Source organism: Varanus komodoensis, unplaced genomic scaffold, assembly GCF_004798865.1.
Source record: "Varanus komodoensis strain SLA01 unplaced genomic scaffold, ASM479886v1 scaffold11, whole genome shotgun sequence".
In the NCBI taxonomy this organism is placed as follows: Eukaryota; Metazoa; Chordata; class Lepidosauria; order Squamata; family Varanidae; genus Varanus; species Varanus komodoensis.
The window spans coordinates 31,134,947-31,160,326 of NW_025335317.1; the positions used below are offsets into that span (position 1 = coordinate 31,134,947).

Sequence of the window (25,380 nt, forward strand, 5' to 3'; positions counted from 1 at the left end):
CTCTCTGTGGCTCGTGCCATAGCTCCCTTTGCACCAAGAGCTCTGAAGTGGCAGCACATATAAATCACTCATTTGCCTGTATTCCCCAGTCATGGAAGCTACTAAGGACTCTTCGTTTGCTCCTCACTGAAGTGGATATTCTGCCCCATTTGCTGAGAAAATGTGCCAAGCCTCATAGCAGTTTTTTCTCCAGACTGTAAATCTGAAAATGTCTGTACCCCATTTGTCCAAATGGCTATGAATTGCAGGTGCACCCCCTGGCACATTTTCACCAATGCTCAGTACAGAGTGGCACTCCTATACCCCCTGCAGAATACCCCATGGCACAATGAAAAGAAGTGGGGATACACAACACTACCAGTGCTCTGAAACAGTACTGTTCATGCACTCACGCGCGTGTGTGTAATGGGGAGAGTCAGATCTAAGAAAAATTCAGCCCCGTAATCCTATGCTCTGCATTTTTCAGATGGTTGCTGCACTAGGAAGAATCATCCAATAAAATGCACTTAGAATCATCTCTGCCTGGCAGGGAATATTCTGCCTTTGAGCCTTGGAAGGCAGCCCAATTGCAGTGTACCCCATGTCCTGGCTGAACTGAATGCAGGATTCACGTTTATACCACACAGTGAAGCCCAGCACAGGTGGCTTTGCAGCTGGCTGGAGCATTTAAACTGGCCCTGCAGTGCATCAGCACGAAACAGTCAGAGAAGCTAGACTGTGGGTTCGGAGGGCTCACCAGGAAGCAGGAGGTCTTTTCATTCAGTGCAAGCCACCAGCTCTATCCAATGGACATAAAAGCCCGGACCTTGCCCAAGGTCTGCAGGTATCACATGAGCTTGACAGTCACTTGAGAGATGGGCTGCTGCCTCATGGCCATCCATGCAACAAATCTGTACCATGAGTCATCGGCTTTTCCAGAAATGTGGAGATTCCTTCCCCTGGAGACTCCCTGATGCCTGAACCCAAACACTTGCTAGTAAGGCATCTTTCTCTAGCCAACTTTTATAGCGGAGGTTCAGCCCACTGGAAAGGTTTTCGTTGTGTACTTACCACATTTTATATTTCACTGGCATTTTATGAATTTTAGTGAGTCATTTTGTTACTTGCTATGATCCCTTGAGAGAGGTTTCATTAAAAATCCCAACACATAAATCAATCTGTGTAACTAAATTTTCTGATGTGACAGCTCTGTGACTTGGCTATCCGTGATCTACTAGGCTGGATAGCATCTTATCACAGAAATGCAATACCTATTGCCCAAAAGCAAGTTGGGCTGTAAGCCGGTTATGTTTATTAGCCCTCAGAAAGGGCAAGGCATATCCCTGGTTGGGCCAAGGAATCCCTCCCCCAGTTAAACTCTTGCATACTTTCTCAGACCCTCCTTATTGCTACAGCTATCCCAAATGCCACTGTTGACTCACTGATCAGTAGCAAAGACTTCACAGCAGACTTTCCCCAAAATTGCTCTCTGAACCAACCATCAGGAGGTACAACTGTAGAGGCACGATAAGAAAATGCTAGGAGGTGAATACAGGTAACTCTTTGCTTGCCCCATGTTCATGTGACTATGGGATGAGAAGCTGATCCTGTCGAGTAGCAAGGAGGATTTTATTTTGCTTTATTTTATCAATCGATCCATGCATATAAATGCATCTGTAGAGAGTTCAGAGTGAACGAGGGAAACTTTGCCTGCGTGCAGCCCCGACCCACCGTCTGAGCTGGCAAAGAACTTGTGTTGCCACCTCGTGCCCCCTCATGCCGCTCCCATCCCACCCCCTTCCTGTTACCTTTGTTGCTGCCACATCAGCTCTTCCAGCTGCAGAGCTGTCATGAATGCCCAGCCGGGCGAGGCCCCATAGCTGTTTCCTTTGGCCGCAGCAGCAGCAGCAAAGCTGAGAGGGACACAGCACAATGGAAGCAGACAACTGGCGGCTGCTCCAGATAACTTTGCCAGCTGCTCTCTTGCTGTGACAGAGGCTACGGCAGCGGAGTCGCTGGCAGGGCTTTCCAGGGCACCCACTAGAGGTCACTGGTCTGTGGGGGCAGAGGGCCTTTCTGGTGGACACAGGAAAGGAAGCACAGTTTGCTGCTCGTCCCACTCTGCTGCCTCCGTCGGTCTCATAATGGGGCCAGCCACATGTCCCAGACAGGGAAGACAGACCGCCTGGGGAAAATGTGTGCAAGATACATTGGAGAGAGAATCTCCCAACTATAGAGCCTCCTATTTGCTATGCCATGCGCCTGTGAAAGCTTCCCTGCAGATCTAAAATGGCAACTCCTGTCCAACAGGAGTTGTATCGAAAGAATAGTTTAAACAGGTGCAATTTATGCAACATCAGTGGCGTAGTGAATGATGGAAGAAGCAAATGACAGGAATGCAGTAACATATGTGAAAGGCTCTTCCTTCATCTTTGAGCATCATAACATGGAGCACTGAGCCATGTCCTGTGGGCCTTAACTGGTTTAATATCCTCTTTTATAGGATGGTGCTTTACAGCAGACTCTGGTTCCTTTTTCAAGTTAAGATACTTTGCACATGCTTAAAGGCTCTGCGCTTAAGGTACTAGGCGGTCGTGAAAGTGTGCTCCCTTGAATAGAAAGGCACTCTGCATTTGCTCAGAGACCAGATCTTTTCAAATCAAAATCTGTCAGCACAAAAATACCTACATCTTCCTCTTTTCCATGTGTCTTATGATCCATGTACACATAAAGGGGCAAGGAATGGAACAATAATTAAATAACTCTGCAGCTTCTAGCCATTTCTGCTGGCCATCCTACTTCAAGACCTTACGAAGACAAGAGGAGCATGTGTTGTATGTTGCACAGTATGTTTGCAGGGCTGCTGCCATTGCCCCCAGCCACCCCCACCAGCTCCCATCTCACCCAGAAAGCTAACAGGAAGTATGGCAAAAACATTTCAACATTCATCCACAGTTTATAGAACCAGAGTATGGGGCAGAGATACTGGTGCTCCTGAAGCCTGATTACACACATACTGAATGATGAGGAGTTATGTGATGTGATTGCTACAATCTGACCTACCAAAATAGCAGCCTGTGGTGAAAAGTTGAAAACATGCTCAGGCTTGGCAGCTTCTGGCAGCTGCAAAAGACCCTGACATTGGACAAGAATGTTCCCAGGTAGCCCAGGCCTAGTAGGGGGAAGGCAGAAGGAAATACCTTCCTGCTCCTGCAAAATCTGCTGGGAACTATCTCCGTGCAATGAGCTGGGATCCATTTACTCTCCTATGGGTCATGCTACCCAGTACTCGGGAATAATCTAGCAAATGCATCACTTGCCAAATTCTGCTCCTGTTTCAGGAGAGGTCAGCTGGCTTCCATCTGCTTGGGGCTGGCATGCAATAATAATGCGTGCTTGTAGGTGTGCAAGTCCGTGTCTGACCACAGAGTATGTAAGGCCTTTGATGCAGGCATCTGCGTGTGAGAATCCAGGTCTCCTTGTCTGGCTGTCTTTTCCTTGATAAACAGTTTTTTCTGAGTGTATGAAGGCCATTCAAGTTCCTGTGTCAATCAGTGTGTCTAAACAAGATATCCATAAAATTGGGACACTGGTGTGTGCGTGTGTGTGCGCGCGCGTGCGCGAGTGCGAGGAGGATGGAGAGGGGGAGAGACTGGACCAACTGTGTGGGCTGAGACCCAGCATTTTATGCTAGGCAGGCTGTGCATAGGCCTGCTGCATCCTAGGGGTGCTTCCAGCCCTCGGGGATTTGGGGTGGGGTGAAGGTGGAGAGAAACATTAGGAGGAGGGTCCAAATTCCTTCACTGTGGGTCTCTGCATTATGTTGCTGGAGCTACTGCCAAGACCTCCGTCTTGTTTCCCTGGGCTGACACAAGATTAGGCAGCAGGCGACCGGGCTCGGTACCCCAGTTGAGTGTCGAAGCTTGCTTGGTGGCCTATTTATCACAGGGCAAGAGGCAGAGCCGCAGTAGGTGAGGGGTTAAGTGCAGGCTCAGCTGTTCCGGATTTTCTTGGTTTCGCAGCGAGCTGTTTGATGTCTGAATGCACAGGGGACTCCCCCGCCTCTCAGCCCTTGCTCCCCCCTCCGCTGCTCCCCCCCCCCACGCGCGCATACACACACACGCTCCCTTTGCAGACCATGCATTCATTCAGCAGCTTCGTCTAATGGCACCAAGTGACTCTCAGCCTGCACGCTGCTCCTTCTCCGTTTGAGCTGAGGGCACAGCATGCAGCTCCTCCGATGGAGCCTTCTTAAATAGCTCCGCACGGGGGAGCTGCCAAAAGAAGCGGGGGGGGGGGGCACACGGAGAAAAAGCAAGTACTGTGAAGGGAAGAAGCAGAGGGTCTGGGAGCAGAGGGAGCTGCCAGCACAGCCGCTTCTGGGCTTGCCGGCCACACATGCTCTGCTCGATGGCGAACTCGGGCTGCCTCCTGGTCTCCAACTCAGCCTTGCTCCCGCACTCCCTGCCCTGCCCCCCGGCCTTCCTCTACCTCCAGCAGGTAAGTCCTCCGCTTCGTGCCTCCTGCTTCCCACGTGGTTGGAATTCCCTGGAGCTAAAGGTCAGGGCTTTTGCCACCCCTTCTTTCCCTGTTCCCCCGAAGGGCACGTCCGGCTTTGTGAGTTGTCACATGAGTTGCGAACGGTTCCCGGGTAGCACCTGTGTGCCGTCTGGCTGCAGAGGAGCTGACATGCCATTGTGGCATCGGCTGTGAGCTTGAGATCAAGGAGAGGACACTTTCCTGGGCTTTCACGTTGCTAATGTGGCTACAGATATATGCAACTTTGAGAAAAGCATTTCTAGAAAAGGGGGTGAATGTGTTGTCTATGGAGAGTGTGTATGTTTACGGCACCAGCAAAATCTCTTTGTAGGGATCTTTGTTCGGAACACAATCTGTGTCATCAAATGATGTGTGTGTGTGGTTTTTTTTTTTTTCCTTTTCCTTCTGTTCTAGTTGCTTTTCTGTTGCAGTCAGTTTTTTGCCTCCAGGGTGCTCGGATGTGACTTTTCTATATGTATATGTGTGAAGTCATTTAAAATATAGCTCTGTCTGTCTCAACTTGGCCCTCCAAAGTGCTGCAACCCTGTTTCCAGCCAGCTTTGGTATTGCCAGCTGAATCCCAGGCGTGTCTCCCTCAGCTGAAGAATCTCACTGCAATGTGAGTCTAGTTCCTTAACTTCTCCGGTGGGGGGAGGGGGCGTGAGTGCCATGCCCGCACCCTCGCCACCAGCAGTGCCACTGCACTTCCGTGCACTTCATCACTCTGGTCCTGGAGCTGCACATGCTTCCTTCCCCAGGATCTCCAGAGGAAAGGAAGCCACTGCTTCAAAAACCTCCTTGCAGCATCGGAAAGCCCCATCTCCCAGCTGTGCTAAGCTTTCCATTTGTGCATGCAAGAGTTCTTTAAAAATAAAAATTAAAATGTGGCATCCCAACCACTAGCACTCAGTGATCTACATGGCCAACAAGCTTTTTGGGGGCTGGGGTGGGGGCTTGTCCTAAGATTTTAAGCAAAAGAAAGAATGCAATTGCTATTTGCTGTAATCCTTTAAAATCTTTAAATGGAAGGCTTCAAAGCTGCAGAGACAAGCCAGCTCAGACCCAGGACTTCTTCAAGTTTTGCAGAGTAAGATAGGTGCTTCTTCTTTCCAGCACAGTCTAGAAAAGAAGAATTCTCTGAAAGATGGTGTCCTCTGAGCTGAGCATGCGTTGAGTGGAAACCCAGAATTACCTGTCCTAGAGAAAGACAGAGGTTTTGGATGGGGTCTTCCTATAAATTCTGGTATCTTCCTCCTTGTGGTTGGGACTCCCTGCGGAAAGGAAGACTCATTCAGAAAATATCCTTCGGTTCCAATCAGTTGCATGAGGGATTTATGAATACTTGAGAGAAGCACTGTGGGAATCTCTCTTGTTTGGAACTAGAAGGCAGTCTGGGCTAAGATGATTAAAACAGGGAGGGTGTTCTCTTGGAGGAATCCCTTTGGGTTCCTGCTTTTGGTCGCACTGCGTAGCACTTCAGTCAGCTAACTCTTCAGCAAAGCTGCATGGACACGTTTAGCCTAGTGTTTATTGCATTTCCCCTAGACTGGGCAAGGGAATATTGTGAGCAAGTTCATTAAATGAGTGGCTAGAGCCCACAGCACCAGCACAGAGGAATTTAGGGGAAGGAGCGGTTTCACCAAGCAGCTTCATTTCCCTAGCCTTTCTCAAGCCCCTTCGATTTTATTTGGCCTCCCCTCCCGCTTTGCTTTTTCCCAGCCTCCTGCACTTTAGATTCAGATTTTCAGGTATTGGAGAGACTATATATATTTGGGGTGAGTGGGTGACTTGTTTGGGGTGGTGTTTTGTTTTGTTTGGAGGTTTGGCTGACATAGATCCTCTCATGTTTGGCAGCAGTCATTATTCTGCATCTGAAATGCATATTAATTTAAAACAGCATTTCAACGCAAACGAAATATGAGGGGCAATAGAGTTACGCGTGCAGATGGCCTGTGCACAGACTCTTCCGAAGCCTGCAGTTTGCGGCATGAGTGTTTTTCTTGTCCCCACTTTGTTCTGGGGTTGGCTCCTGGGAGGCCTCGGTGCATGTGTCTGAGCGTGGGTTCTCTGCCATGTTTTTCTGTAGCTCAAGGTTCTTTCGGGGGATTTCAAAGTAACTCTAGGCTTGGATGTTGTCTTTAACCTTGCCCTGGGCAGAGCCCACTTCTAACATTATATAGGATGTAACAAACCACATTTTGTTGTGAGCGACTGCCTGAGAACTCTGCTTTCCAGGGAGTGGGGCCTATAAACAAACCTCCACCAGGTGAAAATCTTGTATTTTAAATTACCTAATCCATAAAATGAAGGCCTACCAGCAGGCAGGAGATGGTCCCAAGTTTACAGTTGCAATCAGTATGTCACTATCTTGTATCTTGATTGGGAAGAGCTGGATGTGGACAGCAGGATGGCTGCATTTCAGGGCCAGCCCAAGACATTCTGGCCCCTGAGGCACTAAATGCAAGTGGAGCCCTTCCACCTGTGCCCCAGTAATAGATAGTTTGGCCATTTGGCACCTTTTAATGGAGCCCCAAATCTGCCAACAGTAGCTCTCATCTGACTGCCTCTGGAGTAGGGTAAGACTGATCCTGCCCTTTCAAACATCCATTTTGTTCTGTGGATTCCTTAGAAACAGTCAGTATTTTATTTACTGAGAAGGATATTCCATTTAATATCCTATCTCTGTCAGTACCCTAACACAGTGACCATGAGTGAATGTCATTAATTTTAAAGAAAAAGCAGCCAAAAGTGAAACCGCAAATTAACATTTTGCCTCAACCTTAGCAGTGATCCCTCATCATATGCCTTGTCATAACTGGGCTATATTTGTGCATTTTAAACATTTGTATATAAGTTCATAGATGCAACACACAGAAGGGTGTTCTGACACAATCTCTAGTGACCCTTTATCTCCCACAGGCCCATTAAGTGTTCAAGCAGCTCCTTCTCTGAACCTCAAGATGAAAAGCACTAATAAAAACACAATCAGCCTCTCCTTCAGTAGCCCTTGTTAACTGATTGGCACTCTTGGTGTGCCTCTGAATGGATGTGTGTACATGTTTGTATAATATACTCTTTTATCGGATCTGTTTGGAAGAGGAGAGATGCAGCCACAGTATTTACATACATTTATTAGCAACTGTGTATGATTTGGCAGTACAGTGGGATTCAGAATGGATTTAAGAAATGAGAAGCTGTGGTTTGGCTGGTGGGAATTCTTCTGTGTGTAGATAAGTAACAGGTGTGAGACTAAATAAATCAGCATGCATTTTCAATGGATGCTACATATATGTTTGTGCATGCATTAATTATATACATATGATGGTACCAATTTTAAATAAATGGGTGACATCTGTGTGGATGTGTAGAAATAGGCAGAACATGTAGGCCTTTATTGCTGGAGCTAAAGATTATTATTGTGTGTCTAATGGCCAGACTGAATGCCGATGTGAATTTCCAGACTCTGTTGGCAGTGAACGCCACTAGTAAACGGCAGGGCTGAAACAAATTAGGTGTTACCAGTGCCCGAATAAAATTTGAACATTTGGCTCATTAGGTTTGATTTATTCAGCCCCTAGTAAAGCCAAAGTTTTAGTTGAATCACTTTCATATTAATTAATCCCTTATATTTCACATTATTAAGTTATGCTCATTCAGTAAGGCAAGGTGATCCACACAGCAAATTCCACTGTAGAATTATGATTGGGTTTGATTGAGAAAATAACAAATCCACAAACTGTAACAATAAAATCCAAAGCTGAATTATTTGCAAAATCATTTTTTCATTATCTGCACCTGCAAATTTTGAATTGATGTGCACAAGTGTTTTTCTAAAACTCGGTTCACTTCACATACTTGTTCTTTCCTTACAAGAGGTATGTGTGAGTAGGGATTTGCCCATGGAAAGTGGGATAGAAATAAGAGCATCAGTAGCCATAATTATTCTCTCTCTCTCTCTCTCTCTCTCTCTCTCTCTCTCTCTCTCACGCACACACGCATGCTTGAGCAGCAATTATCTCTTGAAAGAATAGAGCAGAAGCCATATTAAAAGACAAGAATGTTTCTTTTTCAGTTTCATTAGAAATAATGCCTCTGTCCCTTGTCCATGCTTTAGATTGTTTAGTGACGGATTCGTATTTCTATGTCTCCAAAATTATGTTTTCGCAAGTTCAGGAATAGCCAAGAGTCTGAGAAACTCCAGCACCCTTTGGGGCCAGTGGTGGAATGGTTCCTGCAGTTAGCAAGGGCAGCAGAGCGGGGCTGCCACCATCCCAGGCCTGTGGGAATTGAACTGCACAGGTGTCCGCTTGGTGTGCCATCACCTGCCAGACATGCAGAAACCACCCGCTGAACCGTATTTTCCTCGTGGGCACAGGTAGTAGGATACTGGGAGGGGGAGAGGGAAGTGTTTGTAAGTCCCATTGTGCTAAAAGAAAAATAGGTTCACCAGAAGTGAATGACTGAGCTAAATCAGACATTGGGGGGGGGGGGGGGGACACGCCGCAAAGCTATCTTGAGAAATTTGCTACAATTGTGGCAACATTTCCCCTTGCTGCATACCTGGCAGAGATTGCCACCATCCCGCTGAGTTGCTTGGTGTTTCAAAACGGCCCTCAACCTCATTAGGAAAGAAGGACAGAAAATCTTGCGTGGTTTCTGCAGCACGCAGCCTTTCGGGTGGCCCACGCGGTGCAAGATGCACCATGAAACACCCTCGGTATCCGGTAATGTGTGCAGCGGTTCCTCTAGCCGATGGGTGGCTCCGTTCACGTGTGCTCATTTGCAGAGTGGGTCAAAGCTAATGTTAAATTTATGCTCACATGCCACCACATGTTGTTTGAAGTCTGAAGGCTGCTGAGGATCCTGGAGAGCACTTGGGTCACCCCAAGCAGAGTGCATCTCTAAAATGACAGTGCCTTCCTGAACAGAAAATTGCCATAGCTTAAAGGCAGCTTAGAGGAGGGGGAAAATGATGTCGCCAGGTTAAACATCTCCAGAGAATAAATGTTCCTTCATCGCTAACCACATTGTTGCAAGTGAAATCCTTTCCTATTCATCTATCTATCTTTGCTACTGCCTCTTTACCCCTTTCATTTTTCTTTAGTTTTGACAGTCACAGCCTAGCTGGGATCCTGTTTTCTCCCCGGGCCCTTCACCCATGAAACAGCATTTGGGTAGCAGACACAGCTGGGCCAAAGGAAATATTTTTCACTCTGAATTTTCAAGATATTCTCAAACACAGGTTAATATAGCAGATTTTGCCAATTGATTTTGTTACCACTGTGTTTTCAGTTTACGTTGCAAACCAGCTTTCTCTTAATAAAGAGTTAGTGAAAAAACAGTAGGGGGGAGAGAGAGAGAGAACAGATTAAATGGGAGTTAGTGATTATTTAGCTATTTAGGCCACACTGCTTAATCACTGGAAGCATTTTTTTTTTCCTTTTACAGAAGCAAGAAAAATTGTGATAGTGGGAACATACTGTGTCTCTGTGGGTAAACGGACCCCATTCAGACTAATGTGACGGTGTGCATGTTCACTTAAGTTACACCTGCTTATGTTGTTTGACCCCTGCACACGCAGGCACATGCTGTCAGCCTCATGCATACTCACATAACTCACATCCTGTTTCATTGCACTTTCTCACAGACTGCAGTTTCTGTATAGGCACCCCCATCATCAAAACTTCTCAAAACAATATCACGAGTTTTCTGTAAATTCAGAAATACAGTGCCTCACTCTGAGGGTGCTTCCAGATGGGGAACGCATAGCACTACCAAATGAAATATACCGCACATCTACTCCATCTTTTTCCCTTAGCAAATGCTTTTTTGGGGGAGTGGGTGTTTGGTCTTTTTTGGCTCCAACTTCTAGACCCCAATAAAACTGTCCAAGTGCTGCAAAGCCACTGCACAAGTCTTGTCTGGAAGCACCCTTACATTTAAGAGGGCTTACCCCAGCTTTATTCTTTATACAAGGTTATACAGAACGAAATAAGCTCTGATGGGCAACTCTGACCTTATTGATGAATTCAGGAAGAACCTTCCCTTCTGCACACTCTCATGTTTATCGTCACCCTTTGGCATCTATCAGTTCTCTTCGCTTAGTTGCCACATTCGCTTTATGGGTGGCGTTGAGGTGGAGCTGAGGGAGAGGCGTGTGTGATGACGATGCCGTTGCCATTTTAACTAGGCAGAACCATCCTGCAAATTCAGTGTTGTTCTCCGACATGTTCCATATTTCTCTCTTTGAAAGGAGTCTGAGATGTTGTGCCATCATCACGCGCAGCATCCGAGGCTTGCTTATGCTTCCAGGCAACATAACCTGGTTTGGCTGTGAGAAGTTCCTGGATTTCATGACTTGGTCATATTAGTCCAGCAGAAGAATTAAAGATGGAAAGGCCACATATGCGGAGATACTATGCAGTCTCTTAATCTGTACTGGCCAGTGGAGAGTTACGAGAGAGAGTAGTTTTCGGGTTCAGCTCGTGATCGCATATTTTACTTCTAACCCCAGAAGTTAACCCTGGAGCTTGTACTGTGTTTATCTGTGAATGTGGGTGTGACAGTTTGGCCCTGGCATCTCTTAGTCCTGATATGTACGGCCAGGGAAGGGAGGGTCCACAGTGCCTTCTCGTCCCAAGATGAGACGACCCATTTCACTGGGAAGTGCAGCACCAGGGAGCTGGGCCCTGCAGACCTCACCCCCGGGCCAAAGGCGTTGCTTGGCTGGCCTGGGCAGCGGGTGAGCCTTTGGCTGAGTCCAGCAAAAACCTGACTCAGCTACTGCCATTACAACCTTCAGGGCTTTGGGAGAGAAATCCTCCTGTGCTTTTGTCCTCCCTGCGGACTTTCTATGATGGCAATGCAAGAGATGGGATCTCTCTCTCCCCCCCTCCCCGTCTCACACACACACATACCCTCTGTTTGCATGATCAGCCATTCCACAAGCAGACCAGCAGGAATGGTGTTAGGAAAGGTAAAGATCCAGGGCTCCCACCACAGGACAAATAAAGGTGTTTAAATTTGCACGTGCCCATTTATATATGCCCTAAAGTCTCTCCCTCTTCCCCACTCCCTCTGTGCATGTGTGCCTTTGTAGGATCCCACCTCCCATAAGGAGACCCCTATTTGTAAGAATAGTTGTTTGGACAGGAGGGAAGAGGGCATTTGATTCCAGGAAAAATCTCAGGCTGAAAAATCCAAATGCAGGGCAGCAAGAACGGAAGCACATTTAGGCGAAAAGGCAGCTAATCCGCCGTTGCTGTCCCTCTGTACCCATGAAGAGCAGAGTGGTGGGGCATCCCAGAGATTCAGGGCTAATCAGGATCCTAATGGATCCCCACCCTGCTCCACATGGCCTCTGCAGGCCTGTCTCACAAGATCAGGCAGGATAAACCCATGACAGGGTCAGGCTTGCTTGCACTTGCCAGCAGACGGAGGAAGAGCAGTGCAGGTGGCCATCTTCACAAACAGCGGGAAAGGCTTATCCTTGCTCCTTCCCTATAATGTGGAGACAACCAGTCTGCTGAATAGTGTTAGGGTACAAAGGGGGAAAGAGAACCTTCTCCCTGCCACGGACTGCCTCATGGTGCTGCTGGGGGTTAGTTGGGGTGGGGGGTGAGAAAGAAGGCCTCAGGCCAAGAGAGACCCTCTCTTTCATTGTGTCCTTTGGCATAGCTCAGCTGTTCTGGGACACCGGTGTCCAAATTCAGGCTGCAGGAAGCGACTTTTTGGAGCTGTCAAACCCCCCTCCCCCCGCCCCAAGAGTGGCCCGTTCTTTCTGAAACTGTCCCTGCTCATGCCGTGGACACAACTTTTCTCAAAATACAGTTGTCTGTAAGCTTCTGTAGTCACTGGTGGGTGAAAAAATGGGGAAATGGAATATAAGCAGCCCACCCATCAACCATCTGACTTTCTGGAGGACCTTATTAATACCCATCGGGCTGGCATAAAGAGCACTGTCAAGCTTGCACAAAATCAGTTTTCCCTGTGCTAACCATATATTTATTTATTTATTTATTTATTTATTTAAAACATTTCTATGTCACCCCCATTGCAACAAAGCCTCAGGGGAGCTCACAAAAAAATACAGAAAAACATACATAAACAATAACAATATAACAATTTAAAAGAAAAAAAAATAATACATATACTTGTGGGACTAAAGAATCCCACCCCCCTGCCCCTGCCACCGCCAAGTTGGGATTCCAGGCAGGCTGGAGCCCAGCTCCTTCTCATTTTAAAAATGAAGCGACTTCTGCAATGAGAGCAAGCTAGATACCAGCCTGCCTGCAATCCTAATGTGGGATGCCATTCCTTAGTTCCATAGATATATGGTTAAGTGCGCAGGGTGGATTAATCAGTCCGTAGTTGCTCAGTGGCATCATCGTCATCTTCACTATGTATCCATGGATAGAAGGGCATTGGACAGACCCCGTCCTAATGTTCCCCTGAGAGCAGATGCGTCACCCGCTGTCCCTGGTTCCTGATGAGGAATCCCACCGCATTCCAAGCACTGCTGTGGTCGGCCTTCAGATGCTGAAGCAGGATATTTCCTCTATTTTGTCACACTGCAACAGAAAACAGATGTCTGTGTTGGATAAGGCTATCTTTTCCCCTTTAATTTTCACTCTGCTACAGGGTCTAGCATCCTGAATTAACATTCTACCACCCAAACAGCCTCAATTCAGCTGTTATCATTAATTAAGAATTTTAACATGGCGAATTGGGGACAGGAGAGTAATGCAAACTTTTTAACAGACCAGACTAATGGAGGTGAAGGAAGGATGGCACGGGTATGTTTACAGACAACAGGGCTGTGGAAAGGAACTGTGCTGTATGGAATTCCCACTTCTTTCCCAGTGGAACCCCCACACTTTTATTAGCTTGTGGAAATGCCCTGCATCATTCCAGCTTTTCTTCATTGGTATGAATATCAGGGACTTTCTCTTTACAGGGCAAGATTTTGTGTTCTACATGAGATACTTCAGTTCTGTGAATTCTCTGCCCAGGAGTGTTGTTGCAGTCCATGCAGACCCTGAGACCCCTCCCACTTGGCTTATGTGGCTGTTCTGGAAGAGGTTCTGGGGCAGGAGAGGCTGCGTGTTTGTTTTCTGTTCGCCTTGTCTTTGCAAGAGAAGGCAGTCCTGTCAAAATCAGGCAGTTGGGCATCTGGCAAAGTGCATGAGGAAGTGGATGGCGCTGCAGTTCAGGGGAAGGTCCTAGCCCACTTAAAGCCCCCTCCTACTATGTCCTAGCCTGGGTTTCTCCCTGCCAGCTCTCTCACTGAATCCAGAGAGCTCCAGCTGGCTCTCAGCTACGCCATCTTTGGAGAGCTTCTGCCAGCTCTGAGCAACCTTCTTGCTGTATTTGAGATACATGTCCATTACTGATGGAGTTTGCACTGAATCAGCAGGGATCCCATCCAAGCTTCTGGATGAGCTTGGATCAGATCCTGCAAGAATGTAATCCCTGGCACAGGGCACTTTCTACAAGGAATGAGACAATCTCTGGCAGAGAAGACAGTCTGAATAAGAGGCCTGAGGAGGAACGGCCCCAAGCAAGAATATTGGGGGAATTTGGAAGCCCAGCTCAGGTAAGGACCTGAGGAGAAGGGCTGAAGCAATGTGTAACATAGACCAGGCTAGGACAGAAGATTCAGAGAAACAGAATTTTCTTGCAGCTAAAATCCTTGTTCTGGCAACTTGGCACAAGTGAAACTTCCTATAGCCTCAGGAAGCAGATACATCCTCTCTTTCTATTTCCTTCACTTTCCTCTCTTTCCGCTTTCCCCATAGCATGCAAAGTATTTGGACTGCCCTTAGCTAGTTTTGGGCCTGCCAGCAGAACTAAAACCTCTGATTCATCCTTCAGGGTTGTCTTGCTGTCCCTGACCTGGGACCACAGAGCACAACATTCCTGGCCGGTGCCCATGCCGGCTGCAGCTGACAGGAGCTGAAGTCCAAAAGTCTGGAGGGCACCAGGTTGGGGAAGGCTGCCCAAGAGGTTCTTCTCTGCTTTCAAGCAAGCAGTGTCCACAGGGGCTGGATGCATTTTGCGGCCAAGCCACAGTGACTCCAGAGCATCAGACCCCAGCTGGACAGCCTCCAGCACTGGGCGCTTGCACTGCCCCATCACCACAGCAAAGGATAAAATAATTTAGCATTTAGATAACATTGCCTCTTGGTGCTGAAGGGCTTTTTGCTGCCGTGTCACGGATGTTGTGTACAGATCATTATTGCCAGGGTTGTGCTAAATCACTTTCGTTGATTAATCATCTCCCCTTTAACAGACTCACCAATTAAACATTTGGAAAAATATATATGCATTTCTTGAACATCAGTATTGCTGTTTGAGTTAGAAAATGAAGACAGCGAGATGACTTACAGTTTAACAAACCAAAGTTACCATCCATTATCAGGAGGAGAGGCTATTTGTAATGTTCCCTTGCTCAGCTGCTGCAGCAGGGAGAGGCAGCACTGGCCCAGGACATTTTGCTGCCCGAGGCAGAGCAGCAACCCCCCCCCCCTGCCCCCACTACTGACACGAGGCAAAGTGTCGTGTAGCTAACACTTGCCTGAACACCTGCGGCAAGACGCCTCCCAAGCACCTCTCCTTCCACCTTCCCGGCAATAACGGGACAAGTATAATGGATGCAGTGGCTCATCGTGGCACCCAGACTTGCCTGCCCGAAGCAGCCACCACACTCTGCCCAATGGGAGGGCCTGCCCTGAGCAGTTTCACCAGAACCGGTACAGGCTTTTAAAAGCATCTGCCTTTAACATACTACCCAGCTCATTAAAATTTGTCCTTACTGATTAAACAGCTAAAGCCTTAATCGAGGAATTTGCTAATTAAGCCAGTTGTGGATAAACCTTTTAGCAAGGATGACACAAGTCAACCCTAATCATGGTAGGAGGTGCTGGATCCAGCATGGTGGTTCGACCAGCGGAAGGATCCAGCTGTCGGAGTGGAATTTCTGTGCCCAAAGCAGGTTTGGGGCAGGGTGAGCAGGCAGGAAAGGATGCAGAGTGGCGCTGCATTCAACCTCTGTGCACAGGGAAAATTTCAGTGTTCCTTACCAATTCACTCCTTGTGTACTTCAAAATGCACTTTAAATTCAAGATTAAAAATAATTGTTCTTTGTTGTGGTCTCTGTGCGTCACACATATGGGTGCTGCGCCTGCACAGTGCCTGTTTTGGGAAGATTCTCTCAGATAGCACGGTTTTTGGCGGGAACTGCACTCCCCCTCATATAAATGGATGGAGTCCCCACCCTCTCGCCAGTCTGCTTTCGACTGCCATTTGTTGAGCCTCGGGTTCTCAGTTTGATTCAATTCCCTCAGAAAACCTCTTTCACTTCACTTACCTTTAAACTTATCTTCACAACTTTACTCAAATACTTTATAGACCTCAATCCCTACCTTCACCACAAACGTTATCCTCGCACTCCCTTTTCCCCTACACTCACACATTTCATCCCCCCAAAACGTAAAAAAAAATAACAAAAAATTAAACCCTTCTATCGTCTCTCTTACCCTTATTTTCCATTTTCACTTTCTCCTCGATGGCACCGTGTTTTGCTTTTAGAAGGTGTGGCCAGTGCTGCGTGAAGACGCCGTCCACGGACATGCACTCACTCTGCTTGATCTGTCTTGGTGACGGGCATCGCATGGACAAGTGTGTTCATTGCCAGGCCTTCACCAAACAGGCTCGCAAGAACTGATAAATTCAAGAATAAAATTATTGTTCTTCAAATGAATTAAAGCCAGGCAAGGATCAACTAAAATCTCACCAAGTGGAGAATATAGTTTAGTGTTCTCAGAATGAACCAACATATATATTTACTTATCAGATTTGGTCAGCCCAAGGTAATGTACATGGGGACATGCCTCTTTATCTACTTCACAAAAGAATTCATGTCTCCAGCTATACACTGTCAACTATGACCCACAGATACCTGACAAAATTTAAAGGTATAGTAACTTTAGATATGTGTATGGTAGGCTACAAAGGATGAAGCGAATTCACCAGCATGAAACAGCCTGTGGGAAAATAAAGGGTTGCCCCATTGATTACAAGGTAGAAATGAGGCTTCTGGCTAAACCATGACTCACACTGGGAGAGGAAGTCTCCCCTAACAACTGTCTCTGATCACCCACCCTGAGAACCGGTGGATTTGATTAAAAAGAAGCATCACGAGGTTCTTGACCATCAGGGTGGCAAGTTGACTAGCTTGACATAGGTGCCCCTCCCCCCTCCAAAAAAAAAAAAAAGGAACCATTCTGGAAGGAATAAGCAGAAGGAAGAAATAGAATGAGCCAGCATATTGGTTTGAGAACTGCATGTTGTAGGGAGTTAATTAGAGTTAATTAGACTAATTAGCTTGCAAATGAAACTCAGCATTTCCTTGCATTTCTTCCTTTCTCTTATGAAATTCTAACTAGATACATATTGCAATATGGTTGTCCTGGACTAAGAAGCAAAGGCAATGGCTGCACCTGATTGAGGTGGGAGCTATCCTCCTAGAGTAATTGCCAACAATTACTGTTCCTTCTCATTGGCATAAGAATTCCCATAGCTTTTCTGCAGAGGCCCCTCCACGTAATCCAGACTGCCCAATCTCACACCAGGCACTGGGATTCAATAACACTCCTTGTTTAGGGAGAGTGTCAGGTTGTGCTTAACCCTGTGGTTCTCCAGGTAGCCAACTCTCTCAAATACGCTCAGAGCAGGAAGCTGTGAGATCAAGTGATACGGCTATTCAGAGGGCAGTGCTTCAAGATGAGACTTTTGTCACGCCTCATTCTGCCTCATTCATAGAATTTTATGGATTTGATACGTGGTGTTCCACTTGTAACCCTCCTGTGTTTTCCCACCGCTTCTTCCATCTTTTTCCTTGGAACAAAAAACCCATCCAAGGCGAAAGAGACGGAATTGCTGCACCGTGTCTTCTGAGTGTTAGCACTAGGAGAAGCACCCCCAGGCCTCTTGAGGCCAGCATCTCACGAACCCCTCTTGGCCACAAGCTTCTCTAGACTCCACTCAGCCTTTCCAGGCTTACAATATTCCGCATTCTCTGGCTGCTCCTGCAGAGATACTTGTATAACACAAATAGGAAAGTGTAGGGTGAAGATGCACATAACATATTTGCAACACCAGAAGTGACCTGGAAGCACCCAAACTGCTATCAGTCCAAGCGTATCTCTTCTTCACAATCATGGTACTCTTTATGCTGCTTGAGTTTCCCCTCTGGAGGTCACCAAGAAATCTCCCCTTTCTCCATCACCGGAGCAGCGTTCTTTTTTCCTTTCCTTTTTAAAATTTCCTCTTTTGATCTTAGTAAGGAAAAAATGAAAAGGTAAGTGCACATTCTCATATAGCACTTCAAGGCATATTAGAAGGCAGACAGTCCACCTCAGACTTCAGCAGCCGAGCCAGCGTTCAATTTGGTGGATGCACATGATCGTCATAAAGCCAGGCTCATCCTGCAGCTGCGCGGCGTGCTGTGGACTTGGAGCCGTCTTCACCTGCAGCCCACACTGTTTCTAGCAGAGGCGGCTGCTCCCTTGCGTACAGTACAGCACAGGTCAGGCCAGGCAGGGTTCTCTGGGCAGCAGGGAGGTAGCCCTGTGTCTGGGAGCAGGCGAGGGATTGTCCCTGGTGGTGCCAAATGTGTGGTTGTTGCACACAAGGGTTAGCTTTGAGACTTTTTAGGAGGACTGTGAGTTGTTTGATATGCAAGAGGTTGTGAGCATGATGATGTTGACCATGGCTCTGGCTAGTGGAAGATACCGGGCGCTCAGAGCTCTTCTGTTCAGATGTTCACGTGTTCCTGGGCATCTTTGTTGGGTGGCCTTGGCTACCTTCACATCGGGCAGCTACGCAGCAGAATGATGCACAAGGAGAAACTCAGTAGCTGCTTTACTAGCTCAGGATGGACAGCACAGACTGGCAGCAAAGGCTCTCCCAGGGAAGGGGTTTCCCCACCATACCTGCAGATACGGGGCACTGAGCCTGGAACTCCTTGCGTTGCAAGGAGGATGTGCTCTGCACTGAGTCGCAGCCCTCCCTGACCCGGGACCCTGTCCAGCACACAGCTGCGTTGGAACGCCTGCCTTTGCAGACCAGCCTCCAGCTGCAAATGCCAACAGAAGTCGTTTTCCCCATACAGTTCCTCGCGCGCGCGCACGTGCGCCCCACTGCACTGTTCCTGCAACCTGATTCTATTAATCGCCCACCCCTTTCCAGTGGCCACTTCAGCGCTTTCCCACCTAGCAGAGCCAGAGTGCTTTCCCCAGCCCTCACCGGCCCATTCCGAGCCCCTGACAGCCACGAATCCCTGACGCCGACACCTTCTCGCTCCATATCGATCCCCTCTCCTTTCCAATCAGCCCTGCCAGGGTGATGGATCAGAGATGCTGTGGCCTTGTGCACCCTTCTTCCCTCCCTGCCTGCCTGCCTCCCTCCCTCCTCTCCCGGCTGATGCACCACAAGGTCTGGGGGATTGAGAGGGACAGACTAAGACCCTCACTCTCCAGTGGGAGCTCAATTCCAGATTAGGCAAGACCTGCGCACTGCCCAGTAATCCCAGCGCTGCTCTAGAAACCCCCAGCTGTTATGCTCCTTCCTATGTAAAGCTGACTTTTTAAGCCCCTTTAGAGATTTCTTGTGTTTTGGGCCAAAACCCTGAACATGCATCAATCACTGAGTGAAACATTTGCTCATGCGTAAGGATGACAGACTCCAGGATTTCTTGAGTTGCCTTTGCTTTTAGGTAATTGAGCCATCAACTGTGTTCCTTCTTTTCTGTTTGGTTACTGGAATGCATGTGATGACAGGGTGAGGGTCAGTGCTGGGGGGACGTGGGTGGTCACGAGGAATTAACCTGCTCAGAACCTGTAAAAAGGAACTGCAGTGTGCAAGTTTCGGGGTTTGGCTCAAGACCCATGGAAGTTGTCCCTCTAAGTTTTCACACCGTATGTGACAAGGGGTTTTGGTATACTACCAGTCAGAAGATGTTGTGCAGCTATTCCATTTCTTCTCCCTTAATGGGTTTTTTTGTGGAAAGAGAAAGCTTGGAAGAAGTGCTGGGAAAGTGTGTATGAGAGTTACAAGTGGAAGAAGACAATGTCTCGATGCCTGTAAAATTCCGCAAGTGGGGCAGGGTGGCTGCAGAATAAAAGTCTCATGTGGAAGTATGGTTGGCCTTCGGGGAAAACCATTAAGTAAAAGCAAAGTCTGTGTGCCTGCGTGCATGTACGTACATCCATGTGCATGGATATACACGCATTTGCTCTCTTCCGGATAAAGCCGTGAATCTCCAACACTTTTTAAATAAATTTTTAAAAGCATACCTTTACCACAATTGAACTGATGTTCAGTCTTCAGTTTCTAATGTGTATTGATCTGAAGTGGGCTGAAGTGTTCAGTGTTTGTTGTTTGGGTGTTTGCTTGTTTGGGAATGGATAATACCTGCATAGTCCAGGTAATGCACAGACTGTAACAGACAATTACAAATTGTCCATTTGTAATGGACAAAATGAGATTCCTGGATGTAATATAACAGGAGAGCTCATTTGTCCCTTGATTAATTTGATGTACATCTGTCATTTCAGTGAAACAGTGGCTCAGTTATCTGTCTTGCACCTTCTTCATGGTTCCAGTAGACTACATATTTTTGAAATGGTGTTTTAAAATGGTTCATGGCTATTTATTCCTTTGTTGGCTAAAAAAAGGAGTATTCTTTTTAACAGCATAAAACTCCTTTACATCTTGGGAGGGAAACAGCACATTCACACCATGAACAGAAGGCTTCTGCTTCAAACCTACAGAATATCCCCACCACCAATCACCCCCACTCCCACCACAGCCTGGAGGGAAAGAGGTACATTTTGATTGATCCTAATGAGGGCACTTCCAGAGCAGCCCAGCATTCTTAAAAATGTTATATCTGTCATGACTTGTCCATGTTCACAGGGCTGAATCCAACATTCTTGTTCTACTGACAGAAGCCATTCCATCAGCCAAACACCTACAAAATCTGGCTGCATTTGGAAACCTTCCAAAACAGATTTGAGGGCAGCACAGAGGGCTGCAGTGGAGAGAAGAGTGGGAGGACGCCCTGTTGCACTAGAGGATTTTTGCAAACATGACAGTGGATTTAACCCATATTCATTCTTTTAAGAGCACTTGCCATGACTATCGGCCAAGACACTTCAGAATATGAATGCTGTCTCTGCCTTCACAGTAGCGAAGCTTGCATCTGATGTGGTGTTTATCTAGCTGCTTATGGAGCCCTAGTTGTCGGCTCACTTTGTGACAGACCATAATGGATCATTGGATGGATGAATAGATAGATATGGCAGTGAAAGATGAAAGATGGTGCAGAGCTGGCCTGGGACATTGTGCTGCCTGAGGAGAAACAGCAGATGGGCTGTTCCCCTGCACTTCAGGGGATGTAGTACCCAGGACCACCGCTGGTCCAGGATAGAATCTGGGACATGAAATCTCTGGCTGCACTCCCTTCTCCTGCTTCATCTAAACCGAGAGGGAGGTCTGCTGAATAAACAGTTCCTCTTTAAGCAAGCACTATGCACACACAGTTGTCCTGCTATGGCAGGACAGTGAAACTGCCTTAGTGAGAAGCTAGTGAACAGGTTAGGGGTATCATGTAGATAGTCCAAACTAGGTGCCTGTCAGAATGCATCCAAAATGAAACCGACTTGTGGAAATGCTTTCGTATAGACATAGCCAGAGATCAGGTATGGCCGAGCCTCCCTGTACAGTGACCAGATTTAAAAGTTTTAAATTCCTGAATTGAAGCTGACATACAAAATGGAGAAATCTAATAAGATTCATCTGGGTTCTCCCTTTTCCTTGTTTTAAATCTCCAAGTTCATATTTCCACCAAGGTCAATAAAAAAAGAATGGGTTGGTTTTTTCTTCTATGAAGGATGCAGCCCTTCTGGTGTCAACAGGTAGATCTACACACAGGTAGATTTACACACAGGTACAGCAAAGCCCAGCTTTGTGTTAAAATTGCCACAGCTAGTGTCCTTTAATTCCTCAACAGCAACACACCCTATTCAACTGTGTTCCTTTCCCAGCTCTGTAGTTATTCCTTCCCCGCTGTTTCTGCAGCAGCCCACGGGCTTTGTTAGCACAATGTGGTTCAAATGTCTGATTAGTCGTTAGGAGAGCAAGGGGTCAATTTGCCAGAGCTCCTTCCTCTCCATTTAACTAATTTAACTGTAGAATTGTTACAAATTCCATTTTATTAGAGCCCTGTTTCTCAGTCCAATTGAATTACCCAAATCTCATTTTCTCAGAAGTGCTGAATATGTAATTAGACGAAAAATTATGCTCCTGATTCCTATTAGTGTGGTGCGTGTGTGAGAGAGAGCGTGTCCGCTTGGGGGCGGGCCACTGCATGTTCCTCTCACACAGGACCATCCCTCTGTCTGTCCATCCATGTGCTTTTGCCATTTTCTGTAGAATCACAGATGTTGCATGCCAAAGAATCTGCATGTATGTTGGGTTTGCATCAGAATGCATGGTGTTAGTGTAAGTCCTGTTTTATGGATTATTTTTGATGCCATGGAAATCATGAAAGGGGAAAAAAAAGCAGGGGGGAAGATGAGAAAGAAAGAAAAAAGAACCTGGGAACTAAAGACCAGTTAGTCTGACATCAATCTCTGGAAAAAATCCAGAGCAAATTATAAAACAAACAGTCTGCAAACACCTTGAAGACAATGCAGCAATCACTAGAAGCCAGTGCTGATTTCTCAAGAACAAATCCTGCCAGACTAATCTGATTTCATTTTTTGACTGGGTGACCTCCCAGATGGACTGTGGGAATGCTGTGGACATAATCTATCTAGACTTTAGCAAAGCCATCAACAAAGGGCCCCATGACATTCCAGTGTCCCAACTAGCAAAAAGTGGGCTAGATAGTGCAGCCAATAGGTAGATTGGTTGTGAAATCAGACTCAGAGAGTGCTCATCAGTGGCACATTCTCAAAGTGAGGAGAAGTGACAACCGGGGTGCTATGGGGTTCTATCCTGGGACCAGTAGTCTTCAACATTTTAGATGAAAGTGCAAGGAAAGATAATTAAATTTGCAGATGACACAGTGCTGGGTGGAATAGCAAACACCCTGGAAGACAGAGATAAGATACAGGGTGATCTCAATAGGTTAGAAGGCTGGACAGAGAACAGAATGAAATTCAATAGGGACAAATACCAAGTCCTCCACTTAGGAACAAGAAACCAAATGCACTGCTAGAAGATGGGGAACACTTGGCTCAAGAATACTGCAATTGAAATGGATCTTGGGGTTGTTCTAGAGTGCAGACTGACTATAAGCAGGGAATGTGATTCAGCTGCAAAAAGGGAAAACGCTATTTTGGACTGCATTAACAAAAGCATCACTTCCAAAACGTGTAAAGTACTAGTTCTACTATACTTAGCACTAGCTAGATGTCACCTGGAGTACTGTGTCCAGTTCTGGGTACCTAAATTTTTAAAAGATTCATAAAAGCTAGAAAGGGTACTGTCTGAGCAGAACTACAGCAGAACTTATTACCTGGGGAAATTGTGGGCTCTCCCTTGCTGGAAACATTAAAAAGGATCTTGACAGTCATCTGAACGAGATGGTGTAATTTAGTGTCCTGCAACAGCAGGGGGCTGTACCAGATGAGCCTCTGACACCTTCCAACTTGACTATTCTATGAATTCTGTCGGGAAAGAATTTATAGAATTCTGTCCACTTCATGAAACCCAAATGAAGGAAAAGTGAGGTGGAGGTAGGAGGTGCGAATAAGATAAGGTTTTGCACACCAGTGTCAGTAACTGCCCACCCAGCAAGCTGAGGAGCCTTTCTGTTTCCCAAAACCAATGCAAATGTATCCCCCTTAATTGAGCATGTTGACTCCTAGCAAATTCCACCAGGCGTATCATCAACCTTAATTCTATTTTCCAGAGCCAAACAGCAAGCACTACCACCCACATCCAGCCCTTTGGGACACATGGATATGATTGGGATAAAGAGTAGTTTCTTCCGCTGTTCCGTTTATATTAAGTCAGGTAACACTTACAGGTAAAACAAGAGAGAAAATTGGGAGAGAAGTGCAGGATGGGATTCAGCCTCAGTGAGCATTTCTAGTTTTCCTGGTTCTGCAGAGTGCAATCTGATGCATGCTCAGCCAAAAAGAAGTCCTACGACTCGCAGCATTCCCCAGCATTAGCATTCACCAACTCCTAGGAACACAGAAAGCACCTGCATATCAGGTCAGTTTGTCCAGCTAGGCCAGTATTGCTTACTCTGACAGGCAGCAGCATCACTCCAGGGTCTCAGGCAGAGGCGTTCCCTATTATTTATTATCTGATACTGTCACACTGCAAGTATGATGCCACCTTGACCCTGATCCTGACCCGGGGTGAAGGCATTGGATGCCTGGGACTGAAACGGGCTTCTCAGTAAAAAGCATCTGATCAGCCATTGAACCATGGTGCCTAACCCCCAAATCAGGATGCCATGCTAGATTTATTTTCTGTGCTCCATTTTACCTCATGCTTCCACATACGCGACTTAAGAGTTCTTCAGAGATTCTGTCCTGGAAACAGCCCTGTGAGGTATGCTGGACTGGAAGGGGTGGGGGCAGGCCCAGGACTGCAGAAACAACGCTTAAGCTTGATTCAGATCATTTATGAAACACATCTCCTTTCTAATCTATCTCCCAGTGAATGTTACATCTAGGAAAGACTTGCACATAGATCCTTCAGAGCTAGCCCAAGATTTTGCTAATTCACAGCACTGACTCTGAAACCAGGACAAGGGCATAGGAAGTCTTTGGGATCCATAGATCTGCAGCCCATACCTTGGCTGCAAACTTCAACCACATACAATTTGTAACTGTATTTTTATAGATTCTGTGGCGAGGCCAGTCTGATTTCGGGGAGTTCTCTCTCTCTCCTCCTTTCATAGACTGTGGGATTTTGGGTTGCTTATCATAGGTCAACTGTAAAATCTGTCCCCGTTCCTGAATATTTTACTGTCACCAGCTCCACTTTCAGAGCCAGGAAAGCATAATATAAAGGAGTCATTCCTCTAGATTGAGGGGCCTACCATTTTTCTCTCCCCCACACCCAAGCCCTGTAGGCCATCCATCTCCTCAGACTACTCCTTAAATTAATTGCTGACCAAGGCCACAGAAGGTTCAAAACCATCTGTTTTAAAGATGACAGGCTCCCCTATGAGAGGAATTGGTGACATAATTTCAAACCTTTTCAAACTCATTCAGTCTCAGGCTTTCAGTGTAGGTTAAATATTCATATTTTCAGAGCCGTAACTTCTAACCTGGAGCTAGCCAATAGGTAACAGGGTTACTTATCTAGCAGAGAGACAAACAGGAAACGCCGGGTGGCAGGGCTTGCTGCAGGGTGGCTGTGCTAAGAGCACTTAAGAAGTCAAAACTGGGCTCTGAATTTCAATTTGATGGGTCATTGAGGTGGGCAAAGAAATAGATTGAACTACACCAAACAGGTTTTCCCTGTCACATTGCCTGATCTGGACAGATCAAAGCGTAGTTGTCATCTTGTTCTTAGGAACATAGAAGACAGTCACAGGTCTATAATTTTATACAGTTGCTCAGCTCAATTCCTCTACAGGATCTTTTTGTGATGAGTCCATTTCTGTGAAGTTCCACATTGCATTATTTTTTCTTTTTCCATTCCAGTCCATGAAAATGGCCAAAGAAAGGAATTTGCTTATCTCTTCAATGATTGACTGCTTGTTCAGAAACGCACTTGTGGTGGAAGAAACAAAATCTGTCCTGAACCAGGCCAAAATACAACACACCA

At 46.6% G+C, this 25,380-nt stretch overlaps 1 protein-coding gene across 1 annotated transcript in view; it reads left to right on the plus strand.

Moving 5' to 3' along the window:
* The first annotated feature begins 4,377 nt into the window (after positions 1-4,377).
* The window catches only part of RBFOX3 (RNA binding fox-1 homolog 3), a 70,945-nt gene continuing 49,942 nt past the window's right edge, over positions 4,378-25,380 (plus strand). The window contains exon 1 of the mRNA XM_044420029.1: positions 4,378-4,479. Within this exon, the coding sequence (XP_044275964.1) occupies positions 4,378-4,479 (102 nt within the window). The remainder of the gene's footprint in view (positions 4,480-25,380) is intronic.